The 19,575-nt window shown below is 37.9% G+C and overlaps 1 protein-coding gene across 3 annotated transcripts in view; it reads right to left on the bottom strand.

Moving 5' to 3' along the window:
* Positions 1 to 19,575, bottom strand: part of CCSER2 (coiled-coil serine rich protein 2) — a 70,995-nt gene that overhangs the window by 50,787 nt on the left and 633 nt on the right. For 2 of the 3 annotated variants that reach the window (XM_085229031.1, XM_085229033.1), the window contains exons 2-3: positions 4,188 to 5,664; positions 3,057 to 3,259 (exon numbers count right to left, since the gene is read on the bottom strand). In XM_085229031.1, the coding sequence (XP_085085157.1) occupies positions 3,057 to 3,259; positions 4,188 to 5,625 (1,641 nt within the window). In that variant the 5' untranslated portion in view covers positions 5,626 to 5,664. Of the gene's footprint in view, positions 1 to 3,056; positions 3,260 to 4,187; positions 5,665 to 19,432; position 19,575 lie in introns of those variants that run through there. The other variant, XM_085229032.1, reaches the window with a different exon arrangement.

Consider the following 19,575-nt stretch of genomic DNA (forward strand, 5'->3'; position numbering starts at 1 on the left):
GATTTTGGAAATCCGGGGATTTCAGTAATGGCTTACATAAAGATACCATCAAAATCTAAATACATTTAACAGTTCTTGTTTCAGTAATAAAATTATATATATTCTTTCATATGGAAGTGTAGACCTTATATTCAAATATACATTTCTTTAATTTTACCTTCAGCTTCTAAAAGTCTTAGACACTTCACTTGCAGCATGAAATGCAGAAAGAAATCCAGTTTAAATTAGCTCATTAGACAGAACCTGCTTTTTAAGTGTGATTCTCGTAAGTAGCTTGCACCTGAAGGACTCTCATTTCACATCTCTTCTTTTTGAAGAAGTTGTTGGTAAAAAGTAGTGTCTACATGGAGGAAACTTCATTTCACTAAAACCTCTTGAAGAAGAAAAATGAAGCACGGGACCTTCTGAATACTCTGTACTGAACACCTCATTAAATCAGCAATTGTTTCTGATGAAAAGTTCCCTGATGTAACCACGTCTCATTTTCATTACACTACTTAAATTGTGTTCAAATCTACAAACACTTCTTTTAGTTCAGAAAGACTTTGTGTTGAAAACATTTGCAATGGATGTTACACAGTGCTGCCAGCGCAGTATGAAGACTCAATTTTTACACATTTGGAATGAGCACTGAAAATTTGTACTGTTTACAAAATATATTTAGCACTTTATAATAGTATCATAGAGCTCAATTAAAAAAAAAAAGAAACAAACACTGGGTAAGTGATGTTTATCTCACATGGTAAAGTTTAAGGGGTGACACCTTATCAAAGACAACAAAATACTACTTTATAAGGAATCCTTACATTTATCCAAAAAATCTTTTTATTCCATAGCTGTACATTATCTTAATCTTACTTGCAGTTGTATTTCTATTAGAGCTGGAAATTTTGGATTACTTTGTTACAAGTCCACCTTCCCACAGAACAAGAACTACGGATTTGGCATTAACCCACTGGAGAGAATGTACAACAGAAAAAGAAAAGTCAATTTAAAAGATTATCCACGTCATGTAGAGAAGTGAATTATTAAAAAACATAAAGCAATGCTCAATTACTTGCAACTAAGATAACTGTAAGAAAACAGTGAGTACCACAGGTTGAATATTACACAGTGTTATTCCTGCAAGCTTATTTTCTGTAAGAAATATGCAAGTTTAAAAAGCATATTTCCCAGACTAGCCATGCCCCTAGGGTCATAAACCATTCTGCACACTCTCAAACTAATTCTGAAACCCAGGAAAGGAACATTCTATAACAAAGATTCAATCACAAAGGGAAAGCAAAACAAAAAACTCCCACAAACATGAGATATTTAAAAAAAGAAAAAAACAACCATCTTAGACTCTGTGGCTGAAACTCTAGTCACATCAGTAAGTGACAAAACAGATTCATTCTACTGAGATGTGGATTTCACACCAAGAGCAAATAAATTTTAAGCAAAGCAGTTAAAATCCATCTGTCTCTTTCAAGCCAGATTTCAATTACTGTTTCATAATCCATTTTAAATCAAATAAGATTATCCTTCAATAAAATATTGAAAAAATATCAAAAGCATCTAATGTATCTCAGCTGTACGAGACTTACAACAGCTTCTATTAACCCAACAGACCATCTATGACTGACCATCAGTTCATACGTTTGCCTGAATTAATATATGCAGACCACCAAACAAATTCCATAATCCAAAAGCAAGTGGGAATTATAACTTAATTGTTATATAAATTCCACTGCGTGTATCACAAATATCTGTATTTAAAATTCACCAAGAAGAAAGTTCAAGAACTTCTCCAGGTGCATTCATGTGTGTGTCAGGGAGATGGGCATTTGTTTTTACACTAAACTTTTTCCTGTAAATGTCCATAAGCTACAAAGTTCACGCTAGGAAAATCTCAGTGCTTTTTCAAGCCAGTCGTAATTACCAAGAGAAGTTAGTAACTATTTCTAAACTTTCTTTATGCACCACATCCCAGGACCATAATTTAAGACAGAAAATAAACCCTACCATAAGGGGCTGAAAATACACCAGAAATTTGTATGTAGTTCTACCTAACAATATAATTAGATAGCACGCCCTAGTTACAGGCCAATTCTATGCTGTTCAGACTTGAGGGCTAGCATAGCCAACCCCAGTAAAATAAGAAATCAAAGCCTGAATTAGTACCACAGTGCTTCCACAGTGCTGATACTGGCACAGGTGACATAATACCTAACACTCCTAAAACTTCAGAAGCATGAAAAACCAATCAATTATACATGGATATTGTTAGAAGTTTCAAAATATTAGTGTAATGTTAATAAAATCTGAACAGTCTTAATTAAACAACTCAGATAAGTAAATATGAATATTGTTTCTGTGAAAAAGGGATGAAGAACAAACAATATTTTCATCAAAGCTGCCAGGATCCAGAGGTTGGCTAGCTTACTTCAGCTGGAGGAGTGCTACTATTCTCCATCCACTCTAGATGGATGGATGTTTGATTCAGATCAGCAATGTTTAGGAAAAAAAAAAAAAAAACAGTTGTTCCTCTTATGTATTCCAGACATACAAATAGTCCAGCCCACCTGACGAAATACAGCCAGGTACCTACTTCAAAGATACTATGTAAGAACAAACTGACAAATGAAAATAAATTTGTGTTCAAAAGGATCATGTTCAGATACAGCCTAGAAACAAGGCAACGGAAGACAGATATTTGCTATTATCTTGCTTTTTCACTCTTACATTTCAAGACTGGTAAAGGATATTTAGCATTACAAGAATAAAGAAATTCCTTCTGTAAATGGTGAGTGCTACCACGAAAATGCATGAGGATTGATCTATTTTGTTACAACTTGGGAATGAGGAAGACATGTATGTAAACAGTCTGTTTCAAGGCCATCTGTCTAGAATCAGGAATTCCTTAACAGAACAGTTTCAGAAATCTGTCAACTACGGGGGAAAGAAGAAACAGTTATCAAGTAAGAAGAAATAACATTAATTCTATTTTTTAAATATAGTTCAGCAAGAGACTTAATAGAAAACTACAAATATTCAGGCTATACACAAATACATACTATGCTGTTCATTTCAGATGACTCGTAACTTCCACATGGATGGACACTTCCAATAGGTTCCAGTCCCTCTTCATCCCACATATATGTGCCATCAGAGCTATCAGATGGAGAAAGCTCAAAAGAGGACCCAGCTCTGTAATTCATATCTGGAGAAATCGCGCTCTCGGCAGTGTGCTTTGTGCTTTCACTGTTGTCATCCATTGCTTAAAGAAAACAAAAACAGCCAACAACAACAAAAAAAAAAAATCAAAAAACAATCAAATATTCCAAGATAAATAAATAAATGCATGCATTATTCATGTTTTAATGTTTCCAAATCATATTCTAACAAATTCTAAACAAAAGCATTCTATAGTATTAACACCACTCACCCTAGGAAGTAAAAAATTCAGGCTGGACTGGGAGTTACAACTAAGAACCCTTTCAACCTACATCTTTGCTAACGTTTTACAATGCAGTAATCTATCCCTCAAGAAAATTTATCTTTTAGAATTCTGTATCTTTTTAACAAAGATTTTAATAAAGTGGGTTCAAAAGATAAGTCTAAACTTTCAACTATGAAGTCTTTCAACATAGGTTTATACCACAAAAGTCCATCAGGGATGTGAAAACACAGACTTTAAAGCACCTTCTCTTTTTTTATTGCCTTTAGGAGTTAATACAGCATGCCACTAAATGAAAACCAGTAACACTCCAATTTTAAAAATTAATTAATAACACACCCTGCACTTACTCCCACTACTTAAAACAGTTACAGCTTCTACAGTTTCTCCCTATAGAGAGGAGAAAAATGCAGAGACCACAAATCCAAAATAAATATATGTCAAAATAAGGCTAAGAGGAATTCCACTACCTTACCATGAGAGTACTAATTACTAACTACCGTTACTACTTAAAATTACGTTACTACTAAAAATTTATTCCAAAGAAAAAGAGCTCTTAAAAAAAAAATCATGCTTTAAGAAGATGACTATTATGCAGAAAATGCACTGTGAGAAAATAGATAGACTAGTATAGTTTTGTTATAAAAAAAAAAAAACAGAATGGTTAAACATATAAAGTAACAATAACAATTACAGAATCTTCATTTTAGTACCAAAAATTTAAAATCAAGTGCAACGAAGTATTTACCAGACACATTTATATCAAGCCAGTCATCAGCATTACAGCAAGATCCTCCACTTTCCTTGAGAGAAGCAAACGGCTCTACTGATGTTATGCTCCCGTGCTCTAACTCTTGAATGCAGCTCTCCTTCTGCTGTGCTTGTATTGTTTTATTTGGATCTTCTAAATCTATGAAATCATCACTGAAGTCTTCACTCAAGTCGTTTTTTTCAGAGGACGACAAAGAAGATATAGATATTTCATCTCCATCATCGCTCATGCACATGACATTTGATCCATGTTTTCCCATGCTTTCACGAAGGCCTTCAACAGATTCTGTTCTTTGAGCATTACTCTCTACAATGCTATTTTTCTCAATTGTTCTATTTATATTTGTTGATATTTCAGAGTTCTCCAATATATACGTGTCAGAAGTTGTACTTTTGCCACCATCCACAATAATATTTCCAGCAAACCGCTGGCCAGTAGGCTTCAACAGAGAAGGCCGACTTAATCTGTATCCAAAAGAAGGAGCTGACCCAGATCCATTCGACAGCGAGGACTTCTTTGTGCAAGGAGATGATATACTAGAGTATGGCCTTGTAAATCCATACTTCACAGATTCATTTCCATTGGGTACATCCAACTGTCTTGCATTTCTTGACCACAGAGTTGACCTCTGAGATGTCCTAGCAGCTAGATTTTGACTATGATAAGGCCTTGTAAGATCCACAGCTTTATTAAAGGAATGTGACCTGGTTAACGATGCAGCGGGAAGGAAAGCATTCTGAATGGAATGTGAAAAACTTTGTGATCTTACCATTTTTTCACAGGAAGAAGACTTGCTATTGTCTGTAGAGTGTACAAGGCTTTCTCCTGAACTTGTCCTTGAGGCATTAGAATTTGCCCTAGGTCTCTGCAAACCTACCATTGCCCGATTACCATAAAATCCATTTAAGTGTGATTTTGGAGCACTGAGTCCAGAATATGAGGTCCTTCCTGACAGGGCACCTTTGGCGAATTTTGCTGAACTAGACAGTCCAGGCAAAGACTTTGGGTTTGATTCCTCAGTAGACGATACAAACATATTGTTTTGCTTTGCTGTTTTTGACCCAATTGAAGCAGTATTATTCAAACCCACCCTGAGCATATCATTACTCAATGCTCCTTGAGACTGAGAATACTTCTCAGAATCAATTAATTTGTCATTACAATTATGTTTAGAGTTAGTCTCTCTCTCATTTTGATCATGAAGCTGATATTTATTTGATTTTCTCCAATTGAAAGAGAAGGAAGACATGTTAACAGTGCCATTGTGCTTGCTGAAATTTTTGCCACCATTATTCCCTGCTAAATTAACAGCTGTCCCATTTGACGTCGGTTGTAAGACGCTTCCTAAAGTTTTCGTTCCATATTTTGGTAGCCTGGAAACCAAGGATGTCCTGATTTGACTTTTTTCTTCCATGAGCTTTTGGGTACATTGGTCCTCAGAGGGTGCGTGAATCTAAGAAAAAGAAAGAATGTATTAGACCATCAGCAATAACACAAAACAATATAATTTCACATGCATTTGCATCTGTGTTTACTACATCCACACGCTCAATGTGACCCCAAGAACAGAGCTCTGAAGATGATCTTCTGAAGAAAAATGTTTCTACTGAAAAAAGATATTTGCACCCCGAACCATCAGCAAAAACCAGAAAAAAACATTATCTTTGTCACCTGGGCATGACAGGGAGGCAAAAGCTGCATTCTAGCAAATGTTCTCTGTATGTTTCTCCTCATTCCCACTGGGACCCGTCCCCAGTATATTCTTCTGAATTCTGTTTATGCCAGAATTTCCCAAGCATGAAGCTGCATTTATAGCCCTCCATTTAACAGTGACTTCTCTCTCCACCGATTTTGTCAAAATACTTCAGATACAATTGGATTTCTGGTTCTATAGAGTCTCAGAGCTCCATGAATTCCAGAAATTCACTCTGATACAAATCTTTGCTTTTATTTGATGATAATCAAGTGTCTGATCATTTTGATTCCCCAACTTCTATGTTACAAGATAAGAAAAAATGATCACTGATCATCCATCTTCCTCCCAGCATTTTCTTTTTCCATATTCCCATTCAGGATAAAGATCCATACGCATTTTTCATCTTCATATGGAAACCATCACCGATTTTGGTTGCCTTTTTGTTCCCATACAAAATCTGACTTACAGGATAGCAACTGCATGCAGTATTCAAGTTAACACGTTTCTTAAAAATGATTAAATATTTCTCGGCACAAATGAACTTGACTTCTGTGCAGAGATGCATGAACACTTAAACCTACCCCCATGTCCTGAGATAAAGATATTTATAGCATTTATTCTTTTCCTTATATCTGTGACTTTTGCCCCCTAGCCCCTTGGAAATATTCCACTACCATCTTCACCAAAAATGAGGATTAGGACAATGTCATTTTGGTCTACTCAATACAGCTTCATAAAATAAAAGCCTAGTATCTTTGCCTCAACAATTCTTGCCTTGAGAGTTCCATCTTGTTTTAATACTTCCACACTTAAACACATTCATTCTACTATTTGTGCAGGTTACTCTATCTGTATCAACCTTCTGCACAGCAATACAATACAAAGAATTTGCCTAAATATTATTATTAAAGCCTACTTAGACAGTGAGGACAGGTAAAGTCTCCAAGTTTTGATGCTGTATATTAACACGTAGTTCACTCTTGCATTAAACATTGTATTAGCAAAATGAGGTTTCTATTGTAGAAGACAGCTATGAAAGAATATGTTGCTTTTGCTATCCTGATTTTATTTATCAGTCAGTTCCACCCACTGGTCTTACAAGGTTACCAACACAGAATTTTGTTAGTTCTTACCCTATTCCCTGAAACTATTATCTGTGTTTGACTTTTCACAAACCACTGGCAGGACTGAAAAACACCAAAGTTCTTAAACCACAGCAAACACGCTGATAAACAACACACAGCAAGTACCACTATATTTGAGGGACAGGAAATACCCTATGTAACCACAGAAAGCATGAGCTCAAAGGGACTCACTCCCCAAGCTGCAAGACCTCACTAAGAAACACATCAGATAAAATCAAAGTGGCATTAAAATCAAGCAAAGTGAAGCACCCCCAGGATACTGTAAATGAATAGGATGCCCCAGAGCTGTGCTTCTGAAAGTAGGTCTAACTAAAAAGATATTAAAAGAAACATACTCAGAAACCACAGCTTCTTCAGGGCTCCTAATGCAATGAAAACATCAGGATCCGCATCCTGCAACAGGTAGCATACAGCCATTTAGAAGACACTCATATACGCATTGGAGTGAATAGTGATAGGACAAGGGGGATGGTTTTAAACTAAGACAGGGGAGGTTTAGATATTAGGAGGAAGTTTTTCACACAGAGGATGGTGACACACTGTAACAAGTTGCCCAAGGAGGCTGTGGATGCCCCATCCCTGGAGGCATTCAAGGCCAGGCTGGATGTGGCTCTGGGCAGCCTGGTCCGGTGGCTGGCGACCCTGCACATAGCAAGAGGGGTTGAAACTAGATGGTCACTGTGGTCCTTTGCAACCCAGGCCATTCTCTGATATTCTATGATAGAAACACAAATCCCCAGTCTTCAAACATTAAGTGAATTCTCACACACTGAAGACATAACCCACGCTGAGTTGTACACAAACATACAAGTCTCATTCTTAGCAACAGTTTAATTTTATACTGAATTTAAGCATCCCATAACAAATCTATGAGCTAGTAAAACACCATATATTTCTATATGTGCTCAACACAGCATGTAGCACATGATAAAATTCTGCTGTTCTGTGCAACTGTGGAAGCTGGTCTGAGAGACACTCTGCAGACTGTACCTTAGAATGACCTAGCCAACTTCAATCTGTTTTCTATACACTTAAAGAAAATATACGGAGTCATTCACAAAGTACATCACCGCTCCTGAGGTGACACAATGATCACCATTTCATGGTAAGAAAAGGCACTTAAAGCATCTCATGTGTCCGTACCTATAAAAAAGAAACCTGCCTACAGTGTACCTGCGTACCTTATCAAAATGAAATATCAAAATCAAACATCAACCTCCAAGACACTTAATGCCACATATATGCCAATAAAGTACATTATAGTTACTTAAAATAACACCATGCGCAACATTATCCTTAACATTATGAAGCGCTGACTTACAGCAAGCAACATAACACAGAGCCATCAAAAGATACCCCAACTGTACAAAAAAAAAAAAAGCTCAATTCTTGTAAAGGAGTCTTCAAAAATCAAGAAAGTTAAACTAGAAAGCTGCTTTCATGCTGTATCGATAAATCCCTTTTGACGTCTGTCTACCATCTCTCAGGTGACCATAAAATTTAAATGAGGCCAGTTAATGAGATTACTTTAATCCTCCAACAACTGCAGCAAATTAAACTCAAACACTGTTCAGTTCTCTCAGAAGGGTGTTGCTCATTTATCCTTAATTGGGAAAAGAGAAAATATCTTCAAGAAAAGTGTACTGATTGCTTCAAACACCTCAGATAATTAAATTAAGTACTGCCTACAACAAATACATGCCTATGTTTTATTATCTACATAGCTGTAACTACTGTCACATTTTCTACTATTGATCTCATTTGTTTGGTTGAAGTACAAATGCCACCAAAATAAAACTTAACAGCACACTCTGGCAGATGTTACTTTCTCCCAAAAATCTAGAAGTTTTTTTCCAAGTTCCCTCCCAAATTTCCTCAATTTCAACATACATTACTACTAAAGATTCCATTCACAAGCAGCACGGTACCTGCAAGTTTTTTTTTCCTGCATTCCACGAAACTCAGGTTCATTATAATCTGCACTGTGTTCCTATGTATCTTAAAAAACTCAACATACTTTTAGATTTGAGCAATCTATGGATTTTTTCTTAAATTAACATTTGAACAAACAAGTCTTACACATTTTGCCCTGGGAAATGCTTTATCTAGTTCCCACAAGTCTAATTGGGAGTTAAACTAATAATGAAGAGCCTAGGCATACATAATAATCCAGGGAAAAGGAATTAAGATCTACAAACCCTTTGAACCAATTGAAAAGGTGCTACATCCCTATTTTCAAGGATATTTAAGATTCTGGCAATAAGAAAGGATATTCATTTTTACTTTCCTTAGCACTTTCCATATAAGATTATCTTTCTCAAGGCAAGATCCTCTGACATGAGCTTCAACTAGCAAACACAACACCTACATCTCTGTTTCAAGAGCCTCAAGAAGAGTTTCCTATATATAATCGTCTCTGCAAAGTTTGGTTTTCCATCTGAGACTCCACCCTACGCATTGTAGAATGAATCTCACACGCAAGTGGCAAACAAAGTTTATATAAGGGCTACTCTGAAAGTAATATCTACTACTTCATTATGTTGGCTCACGACATCAGAGACAGATGTTGGTGGTATGGGAGTAGAGGTTGAACCTTCCCACCAACATTCCACTCCATGTTGTTGTTGTGTGACAGATGGCAGCAGAGAGGCAGTCTGACAAAATAGGGTCTGACATGGAAGTGAGAACAAAGCACAGGTGTGTCACTGAACTGCAAAAAATGCAGTAGAAACAGCATTCAGTGACATTCATTGACACTGGCTGAACATTTATGGAGACCAAGCAGTGAATGTGAGCAGTGAGGCAGCAGACGGTGCATTTCACCAGTGGCAATAGTGGGTCACCTCCGCTGGTGGAGATCCTTATGAGTGAGGCATGCAGGCTCTTGTTCATCACTAGCAAAAATTCACAGAGAATGACAGGGAACACGTAGAAAAATAGAGTTCTGTGACTGAGAATTTGTTCTATCAAATAGTGCTATTGTGTTCTTTGTATCTGATGTAGTTTTCACATATATAATTAGAAGGCATTACTTTCAGAGCAATCTACGTACATTTTCATCTTTGACAACTTAAGAATATTGCTGTCCCTATAGCCCATGCCAGAAAGCTAATAGCAGTCTGAAGTTCCAAACAGTTACTTGTGGGACCAAACCTCCACTGTCATAACAGCGTGGAATAAGGAGCTGCAGGATGAAATGCAGCCAGCAGGCTGGTGACAGACAAACAATCCCACAGAACTACCACTATGCCAACAGTTTTCAATGTAGCTTTTGCTCATCCTGCAAATTTTAAGTAGACTAAAATAAAGAGATCATCAAGTGTCTAACCTAAAATGCTTTTATTTGAGCAACTTCCATTCCAGCACGAACAAGTTCTTCCATGATGCTAGAGACAAACAAGCTCGAAGGGAAGGATGGTGTTAGAAACCCTTCTCAACATCTCCTCATTACTCTCAGATAACAGAAGCAGCACCTTTCTGCAGCCTACAAGAAGCTGGCAGCTGCTACAGTACACAAGCTTCCTTACTCACCCTGAAACATTATGTTCAGTAGTGTTCACATATGGCAAACACCAATTACAGATCAGTCAGTTCTGTTTGATACTTGGTTTGGGCAGTCTGACAGAACAACTACAGCCAAGCTCAGCAGCATTAATTGCATTTCTACCACCATAATATGGATGTTGCCGAAGTCAAAAGTTTAGTAACTACATATGCCAAGCCCGACCTTACACTCCTATTACTTCTCCAGAAAGCCTAAAAATTAAGAGACTGCTTAATTCACTTGCTTGGCTCAGTGACAGCTGACCTGAAACAACAGTTTATCCAAATCCATCTATGTATCTCAAGCACCAAGAATGCGGCAAGATAACTTCCAGGGGCCTTCATTCTTTTTTTCCTAGAAAATAAAAGCAGATTTCTACCCATGAAAACAATACAGATAGAAAGATGAAAGTAATTAAGGTTTCCATGGATGAAATATCTCTTCTAGTGAAAAGCCTCCTCAGCCACACCACTACACTAGAGCTGAGGAAAAACAAAAACCAGAACTGTTAACCAGTGCACAGGCTGCATGGAAAATGAATGAAATAGACCCTTTCAGTTCTCAACTGAAAGGCAAATAGAAAGCAGCAAATGGATGTCTTGAGGCAGGCAGAATCTATCACCTTAAATAACAGTTACATCCTGTTTTCTGCACCACGCTTATAAAAGCAGAGTCCAGTTGAAAACAGGCACACAAGACCAGATATTCAAAATGCTGTGAAACGCGTTCAAGATATGCTTTCAAGATACCTGCTCCTAACATCTCAGGGCTTTCCACTACAACTACGATGCCCTCTGAACCAAAAAATAATTGTCTGAAAAAGATTGTATTGCACTTTAATTATTCCCTGGGTCTAGATACATCACATAGTTTTCTTTGTGAATTTTTCTTTGTGAATATTTCAACTGCATACATTGTGCACGGCTTACAGGAACAACCTCTGTGTACTTGTTTTAATACATCAACTTCTATATCGACACATATTCAGGATACACAAAGAATACAGATCTTCTGACCACGTTTAGCAATGCTAAACGTATAGCTTAAGGACTGTTTTACTTAAAAGTAACATTAAAAATACATACTATGTATGAATTGCTTTTATTAAAGTAGGCAGGTGCTGAACGACATGTCAGGAAAAAAAAAAAACAACAGGGAGGCTCTCACAGTAGAAAGAATGAAGCTTCCTTAGGAACTACTTTGGAATATTGCAGGATGGGTAGTGTAGTCAGTTTCCAGGTTTGAGGGAACTCATGAGAGCCAAACAGAGTGATAGAAACTAGCAGAAGATCTGGCCAGCAAACACCTGCACTGAGCGGGATAAAGCCTGGATTGTCTGAGGAATGAAAAAACTATGAATCCTAAGAAAATCATTCAAGCCACATGGACTAAACTAGAAGAGAATACAATTAAAAGTATTGATGGTAGAAAGACTGAACTTCTGAGTATTTAAAGGCATTGCATGTTCTTTAGTGTTATTTACCCGAAGATTAGCTTCAGTTTTGCTGAAAAAGGCATTTTCTGTAAACTTCAAGGTTTCTACAATAAGATTTATCCACTAGGAATATCCTCCAAGCTTTCTTTCCTCCCCGTCTTTAGCCTAAAGCACCTCTGCTCTTGAATCAAATACCAATGCTTCACGAAGGCATCCATGAATTTTTGGCATCTCCCTTTGCAATGCCCAAGCTGCATGGCGATTCATACCAGCATTCCTGACAGCTGGTTCTTTGAGAGTTCTGTCACTAAAGCATGGTAAGAAATTACAAGACATTTAATGGTGTTCTGCCTTTTTTTTTTTTTTTTTTTTTTTTTTATGTGTTTAAGGTTCTATGATTCCTTTCCCAGACTTTAAGGAGCTCTGAACTAAGTTCTTTTCTATTCTTCCTCCACCACCCTAAGGTACGCTGATGTTCCAACCATATGGAAAGTTCATTCTGGGAAACACCAAATTAGTTACTCAAGCTGCTGTTGAGCTGAATTTCAATTCCAATTGGTCAGAACACACTAAGTCAAGGAATATAAATAGAGGATAATAACATAAAAGATGAAAAGAGAACAAGAGACTGTTACTTTTCTTTCTAACATTGAACAATATCGCCAATCAATATAGCAAAAAGATATTTCTAAAGACTGCATCCCTTGCAGTCCTTAGAAATAAGCATTACTGTTATTTAGAATACTGTTTCTTAACATTTAGTATGGTTAGAGGTCATAAGATCTTACCAGAGTAAAGGAAACAAAAATGCTCCTCTGCTTTTGTAGGAGAAAGCTACTAGAATACTTACAGAATCAAAGAACTCCATTCACATCCCTCAGAGCCACACACACAGTTCACTCTGTCACTAATGCTATTGACCTTGAACATCAGACACCTCAAGGGAAGGGGAAGAAGAGGGATGCTAATTGGTATCTGCCCAGAAATGTTTGCTTTGTATTATTCTGCCCACCTGTGCTTTGCATAATAGGAAAATAGAAATTAAGCATTAATTAATTAAAAAGACCAATAAAAAAAGTCCACACCAAGATTTGCATTATCATATAACCTTTAGAACTTGAATAGAAAAAAAAAAATCAAGTTTCAATTAAAGGAAGAACTTTGCTGGGGTAATTCTGTGCTGATTTTCAGCAGTCTTACACAAATGACTATTGAGGTTAAGGGCAGGGAAGGTCTAGAAGCTCAGGAGCAGCTTCAGGACAAGAGAACTAAAGGTGAAACTGAGGAGAAAGGAGAATGCTTTACTCCCAAAAACACTTCAGGGTCTGAGAAAGAATAGAAGAAATAGATCCAAAATTAACGCATTTCACTCCAATTCCACTTCAATGTTCTTTTTAAATGGGAGAATACAAATTACTACAGTTCATTCATAACTGAGAAGTGAAATCCAATGAGATTAGCCTTTTTCTACACTGGTGGCTGGCAGCCTGCTCTCAGGGGCAGGGGTCAGTGAGCAACCAGAACCAAGCACTGCAGAGGCACAACGCTGCTCTGAAGCTGCCAGCTACCTGATGCATCAACACGGAGCAATCAGTTCCCCTGCTTTGTAAGTTCTACTCTCCCGCTCACAGCAGAGGTGAAACATCACTGTAAGCTAACTTGTTTTGCCAAAATTCTTAGCAACTCCTTCAGTAAGAACTACAGATGGCTTAGACACAGACAGACATAAGGGTCAATGAGTTGATGTATTCTTCCAAACATTCATCATACTCGTGACTGATGTACCTAACTCCAATGGAAAAACACTCATGCTAGAAGGAATTAAAATACACTGATTACTTTGTCACATCCCAAGAAATAGACTTCGTGAACAGAACCTCCACAACAGGCTCAGCCCTGGTAAGTGAGTCATGTAGGCCACGCTTCTTAAGCAGGGCAGCTTACATTTCCAAAACATGTATTGTTTTCAAAATCCTTGTTGAAGTACATATATAAAGGGTCTTTATATGTTTCAATTAATTAATGACATTATTCAGTTGAAACTGTTACCGAATGTGTAAGGACAATAAACACAAGGGAGAAAAGCAAGCTAGGAAGAGACATGCACCATCTGTCTGCCATACAGATAGAATACCCTGGAACCTAAAGAGAAAAGTCCTACTGCTACAAAAAGTTAGGCCATCCATTATGTAAGCACCACTCCCACAAGCACCACAACCATAAGACACATCTCTAAGTCACTCTTCTATGCTGTCTTAACACTTCTTTGTATGTGGCAAGACCTCTATCCTGGAAGGTAATTGTAAGATGAGGGGTGGGAATAAATGACATAACTGCATTTCAGAAAAGACTTAAGCTATTACCATTGATTATGTCATAAAGGCTAATTAAGTTTTATTCAATAGTTAAGATTGACTGAGCAATCCCAAACAAAGCCCACTGTCTAGAATACAAGGCTTCTAGAAGCAAAATGTCTCCTCTCAAAGACTTGGTGATTTTTTCCAATATGAAATAATCGATGTCCTAAACACGTATATTAATGAATAAGCATATTGAATTGAGCAAAATGTTACACTCATGAAGAAGAGCATCGCTTCTGCCTCAGAACTATCCCATCACCCAATGAATCAAACACAGCCACTCCTTCCTCCAACTCCGTTACGAGAGATTTTTTTCCCCACCACTGCTTCAGTATCAAACTGAATAATCTGCTTCAAGTTGAACTTCTCTGCTACTTGTTTAGTAATGCTACCTAGAAGAAAGCTTTCTTGCTGCTGATAACAGGCAAGCCGGTAAAAACTGTGACTGTAACTGATTACAGATAGAAATAGCCACAGTCAGACTCTCACCTTGCCCATTCTCCTCCTCTAGTTCACTCATTTATGTGATGCAACTACACCAAATAAGGACCCTGAACTGTCTTAAGCAGAAGCCCTATTTGACTGTACAAACTGATAATGTTTAATATATTTTGGATTATACAATAACGATGGAGGCACTGCTACCAGCATCAACCATACCTGAACACTTCGTCCATGTACCTATCTTAAGTCAACAATTCCCATCAGTTTCAACCTCCAAACTAAGCTCTACTTACCATCAATACATAAGTCTTTCCCTTCTCCCAACTAACGCATGTCCTTCCTCTTACTGGTATATAAGCCCGCTTGTTAGAGGTTAAGCTGAATAACACGTACAGATACTTGAGACTACTGCAGTTTATTGACTCACTGGTACTGAGATAAGCCTGAGGTTCAGGGATGAAAAGCAAACAAGACTACATAAGGTAAAATAGCAGGCAGATAGATAAAAATTCTATTAATTCCTTTTCTTCTAACTGCCAATGCTATTTTAAACTAATCTAATTTTTATCAAAAGATCATGGCCTCAACAAAACAAAGTATCAAACTGTGGCTACAGATTTTTAGAAATAGATATATATTCTTACATCAGCCACTACTGGATTAAAAAAAAAACAAACCACATACACTAGATGAGGGAACAACAGAGGAAATCTTTAAAACTTCTCTCATGAAAGAAAACAAACCGCAAGAGCTTGAAATAGTAAACAAATCCCTGTATTTCTCTGGGTTTGGATCCCAGCAACTCAGAGGTCTGGTTTCAATTCTGTAGCTCATCCATCCAGTTCCAGCAGTTAAACTTATTTTAAAGACCATGAATAAGAAAATACTGTCTCCCATGTTAGTCTTAAAACAACGCACCAGGAAAAAGAAGAACGGGGCAAGCATATAATATGACTTCAACTATTTCCAGTTCACAGGATTCGTTGAATTTGATATATTTAGTTTTAGAACTCTCCGCAGATATCTCCTCCACAATCCTGTCCAACCTGTCCTTGAGCCTCCAACCTTATTCTGTCCATGACTGTCTTAAAAGTTCCTGAGCACTGCTGCTAACTCTTAGAAAGATTAATTTGACAGAGCTTACTTCTCATATAGGAGGATACTGCAAACAGGCAGGGAGGGTCATATTTGTCTTTCCTTTAAGAGATTTGATTTTTGTGTCTTTACAAGAAGTGGTCTCTCTTCCAAGGCTGGAAGTCCTGAAAGGTCATCAAACCTCCTCTAACCACCCTTTTACACTTCTCCTACCAAAATATTTTCCCTGAAGATATCCTTTAAGATATTTAATAAGTCGACACACAGCTTGTGCAGTGGGGACTATGACTATGCTATTACCCAGGTTACTTGAGTCCTCATACATACTCTAGTTCAACACTACTGTAAATACCCTACATTGCAAGAACTGGCCACTGATTTCTGCCCTCATTATTACCAAACTAGTTAAGAGGATCCATTTGTTTTGTATATACTCCCAAGATGATAGTAGACTGCTTGCATTCTCTGTTATCATATTTATTTGACTTCTCTTCAAAATCCATGCTTAATCAAAAATACTGCAGCCACATTAGCATATCATAGCTTTCAGTTGAAACTTGCTAATTTCTAAACCAAAATGATTTTCAAAGTGCCACTGGAATTTCATCTCATTAGTGCTGAGCAGTTGTAGTAATCACATCATAGACAGAAGCTCCAAATCAGGTCCCCACCTCAAAAAAAAAAAAACCCTCTGAAAAATATTCCAGAACAAACTTAGCAAGTCTGCTAAAGAATTAAAAAATTACATATTTTTAACCACAGGCTAACAGCCTTTTGTAAGTATTTTGACATTTTCTTAATGATTTTACAATACACAGATTTGAATGTACCCATAAAGGTCAGCTTTTAAACACTGCAGTAGAAGCTGCAGATACTTGTTATACTTTCATCCAATCAGAACTGAAAAGTAAAACTGTTTCTCTAACAAACTGAAAGAAGTAGACGTGGAACATAAATAATTGAACATGACTACTGACAGCTTGACCACAGTAGCTATTTCTCCCATATCAGCTTACTAATTTACACAGAGATGGTCACCTGCACTCACATTTTACTTGAATTTATAGGGCGTGGGGACATATGATTAGTTTTGTTTACTCAACATCTCAATTCATCTGCGGTAAAGTGCTATTTTTATACAAACTATCTCAGAGCACATTCACAACTGCAAGATTTACACGGACATTGAGGCATTCTGTTTTGTGTTTTTAATTATCGTCTGTTTCCCGATTGACAAAGCTATGCAGAATGAAAGATTTTGCTCTTTTCCTCACATCTCCTGCTTCTAACAACAGCACCTTTGGCCTCCCAAGCTTTGCCTTGGTGAGATGCGTGTTAGCTGGAAGCAAGAGCTCAACTCATCAAAAACATTGATTATAGTAATAGTATTACTATATAAAATCAAGTTTTTCTTATGTGTATTCCTATCATTAATATGATTCACAAACTGAAACTAAGTATCACACAAATTCATAGTCTATTGAGAATCTTTGTATCTATACAGAACCCAAACCACACACGGTATTTCTGAGCCAAGAGAACCCAGGACATTCAGGACATTCTCCCATGATGTTAAGCTTAACTTATGCTGAGCGTGTCACAAGCCATCTGGGCCAATGAAGCTTAAAACATAGGAGTTCTTCTGCAATTCAGAAATTGTTTGCAATTTAAGGGTTCTTCCAGACCCCAAACTTGTTCAACCACCACATAAAAGTAAAACAGTTGTTTTCCTCTGGCTAAAAAGCTAAGGCACTCCAAGCAGAGCAAGCACTGCCAACGTTAACCATATTTCCTCTTCAATCAAAGCCATTAAAATGCACTCTGCAGAACACTGCCTCAAATCATCATGGACTAAGAGCTCATGAAAATCCCAACAAACTGTACTGTGGAAAAGGCATTTCACTGAGAACTTGTGCCACCAGTTCCCCACATAATCAGAGAAAAACACCCCACAGCCCCAGGAGTCTTGTCTCACCACACAATACAGCCAACAGAAGTGTTCCAGCTAAATCCTCCCCTTTAGAACAGAGGGAAAGTAGCTAGAAAGTAAAATCCAGATCTCTAAGGCTCTAGGAATCAAGCTGCTTTAGACTAAGAATGGTACGGTATGCTCAGAACATCCTCAAAACTGCATCTAACTTGACAGAAGTTCAGAAGTGAGCTCCAATGCGTGTCCCAGAGGTAGGAAGAAATACAGAGACCCACACTGACTAGCTCAGCTTCACCTTTGGAATAATTAGTTTAACACTGTTCTGATTTTACTTTAACATACACGCATTTAGTTATACAGAGATTTACATAAGCCTTTGTATCGCTTCAATTGAATCACAATACAGGATTTTAAACCTAATTATCAAAACCACCATTAGTATTTTCATCTTGTTAGTATCCTTGTTGGCAAAGAATTTAATCCTGCTTGAAAGCTTCTAATTAAGGCAATGGCACTGCTGTTTACAATTCGCAACAGTGGCAAAAAGAAAACACCACAACCACAGCTGTAACTGTAACCTTTCACTCCCTTTTGTCTCCTCCATTTCCACAGACCTGCATTCTTTCAAGAGCTGCACACAAGCAATGTTCATTTGAAGACTGAAAGTGCCATGGCTTTCTGCTGAGAAAAGCCTGTGCCAATTCTTCTTTGCAAATGGTTTATTCCAAATAATCAATCCATCTTAAAGGATGATCAGGTCCAAAACTAATAGGTTTTACTCCAGCAAGCTTTTACACGAACAGTTCCATTAAATAGGATTACTTATTAGTATAAGACTATGTTAATTGAGATCATCATGTTGGTTGTGCTCGTTACTATTCACGTTTCATATAGTCATACATATTAATAATTAAATTCAGAAACACAAGGTGTCATAATGCACAAGAACTAATGTAGAAACCTCCAAAACCCCAAATATTTCTACTCTTCAAAGCAGTCTTGTGATTAAAGACACTACTCGGCCGTTTCTGGGGCCCAAACACAGAAATCACTATTCTGAAAGGTGCTGGCTGTGGGCAAAGATCAAACTTACATTTTAGCTGCTGCAAACTATATGTTGACACGGATCCTAGGTTAACAACTGCTTGGTGACACCTCTTCAGCTTGGAAGTATTGAATCCTAAATGGGCCCATATGATTTAGGGCTATGTGAGCCATCAGACACTTGAGAAGCTGTCGGTTTCATTCAGTATGACTGTACAAGACTAAATACTCACTGCGTCACACTAACATGATGAAGCACTTCTTAACCCCTTCAGAAAACATATTTTCCAACTTCCAAGAAATCCCTCAAGCGCACCCCATCACAAAAGCACGACAAAAGGGACGTCGGACACCACCTCATTCTGTTTCTAACACCGTGATAACGACAGAACTTCCTGTTCTGCACCAAACCAAGCCTCGATGCCCACGTACAACAGAAACAAACCCGCTAAGAGCCGGAATCGCCACCCCTACGCACCAACCGTGCCGATTATCCCCAAGCCATCGTACCGCAGCTCCCGTTCTTACCTCAAACCGCTGCCCGGCTCCCCCCGCGGCGCTACAGCACGGAGCTGCCGCGCAGGCCGGAGCGCTGCGAGCCGAGCGCTGCGGCTGCCAGCGGCTCACGGCGTGTCAAAGTGCGGGCGGCAGAGCCGTGCCGTGCGCGATGC

This window comes from Meleagris gallopavo, chromosome 8, assembly GCF_905368555.1.
Source record: "Meleagris gallopavo chromosome 8, MGAL_WU_HG_1.1, whole genome shotgun sequence".
NCBI classification, from domain to species: Eukaryota; Metazoa; Chordata; class Aves; order Galliformes; family Phasianidae; genus Meleagris; species Meleagris gallopavo.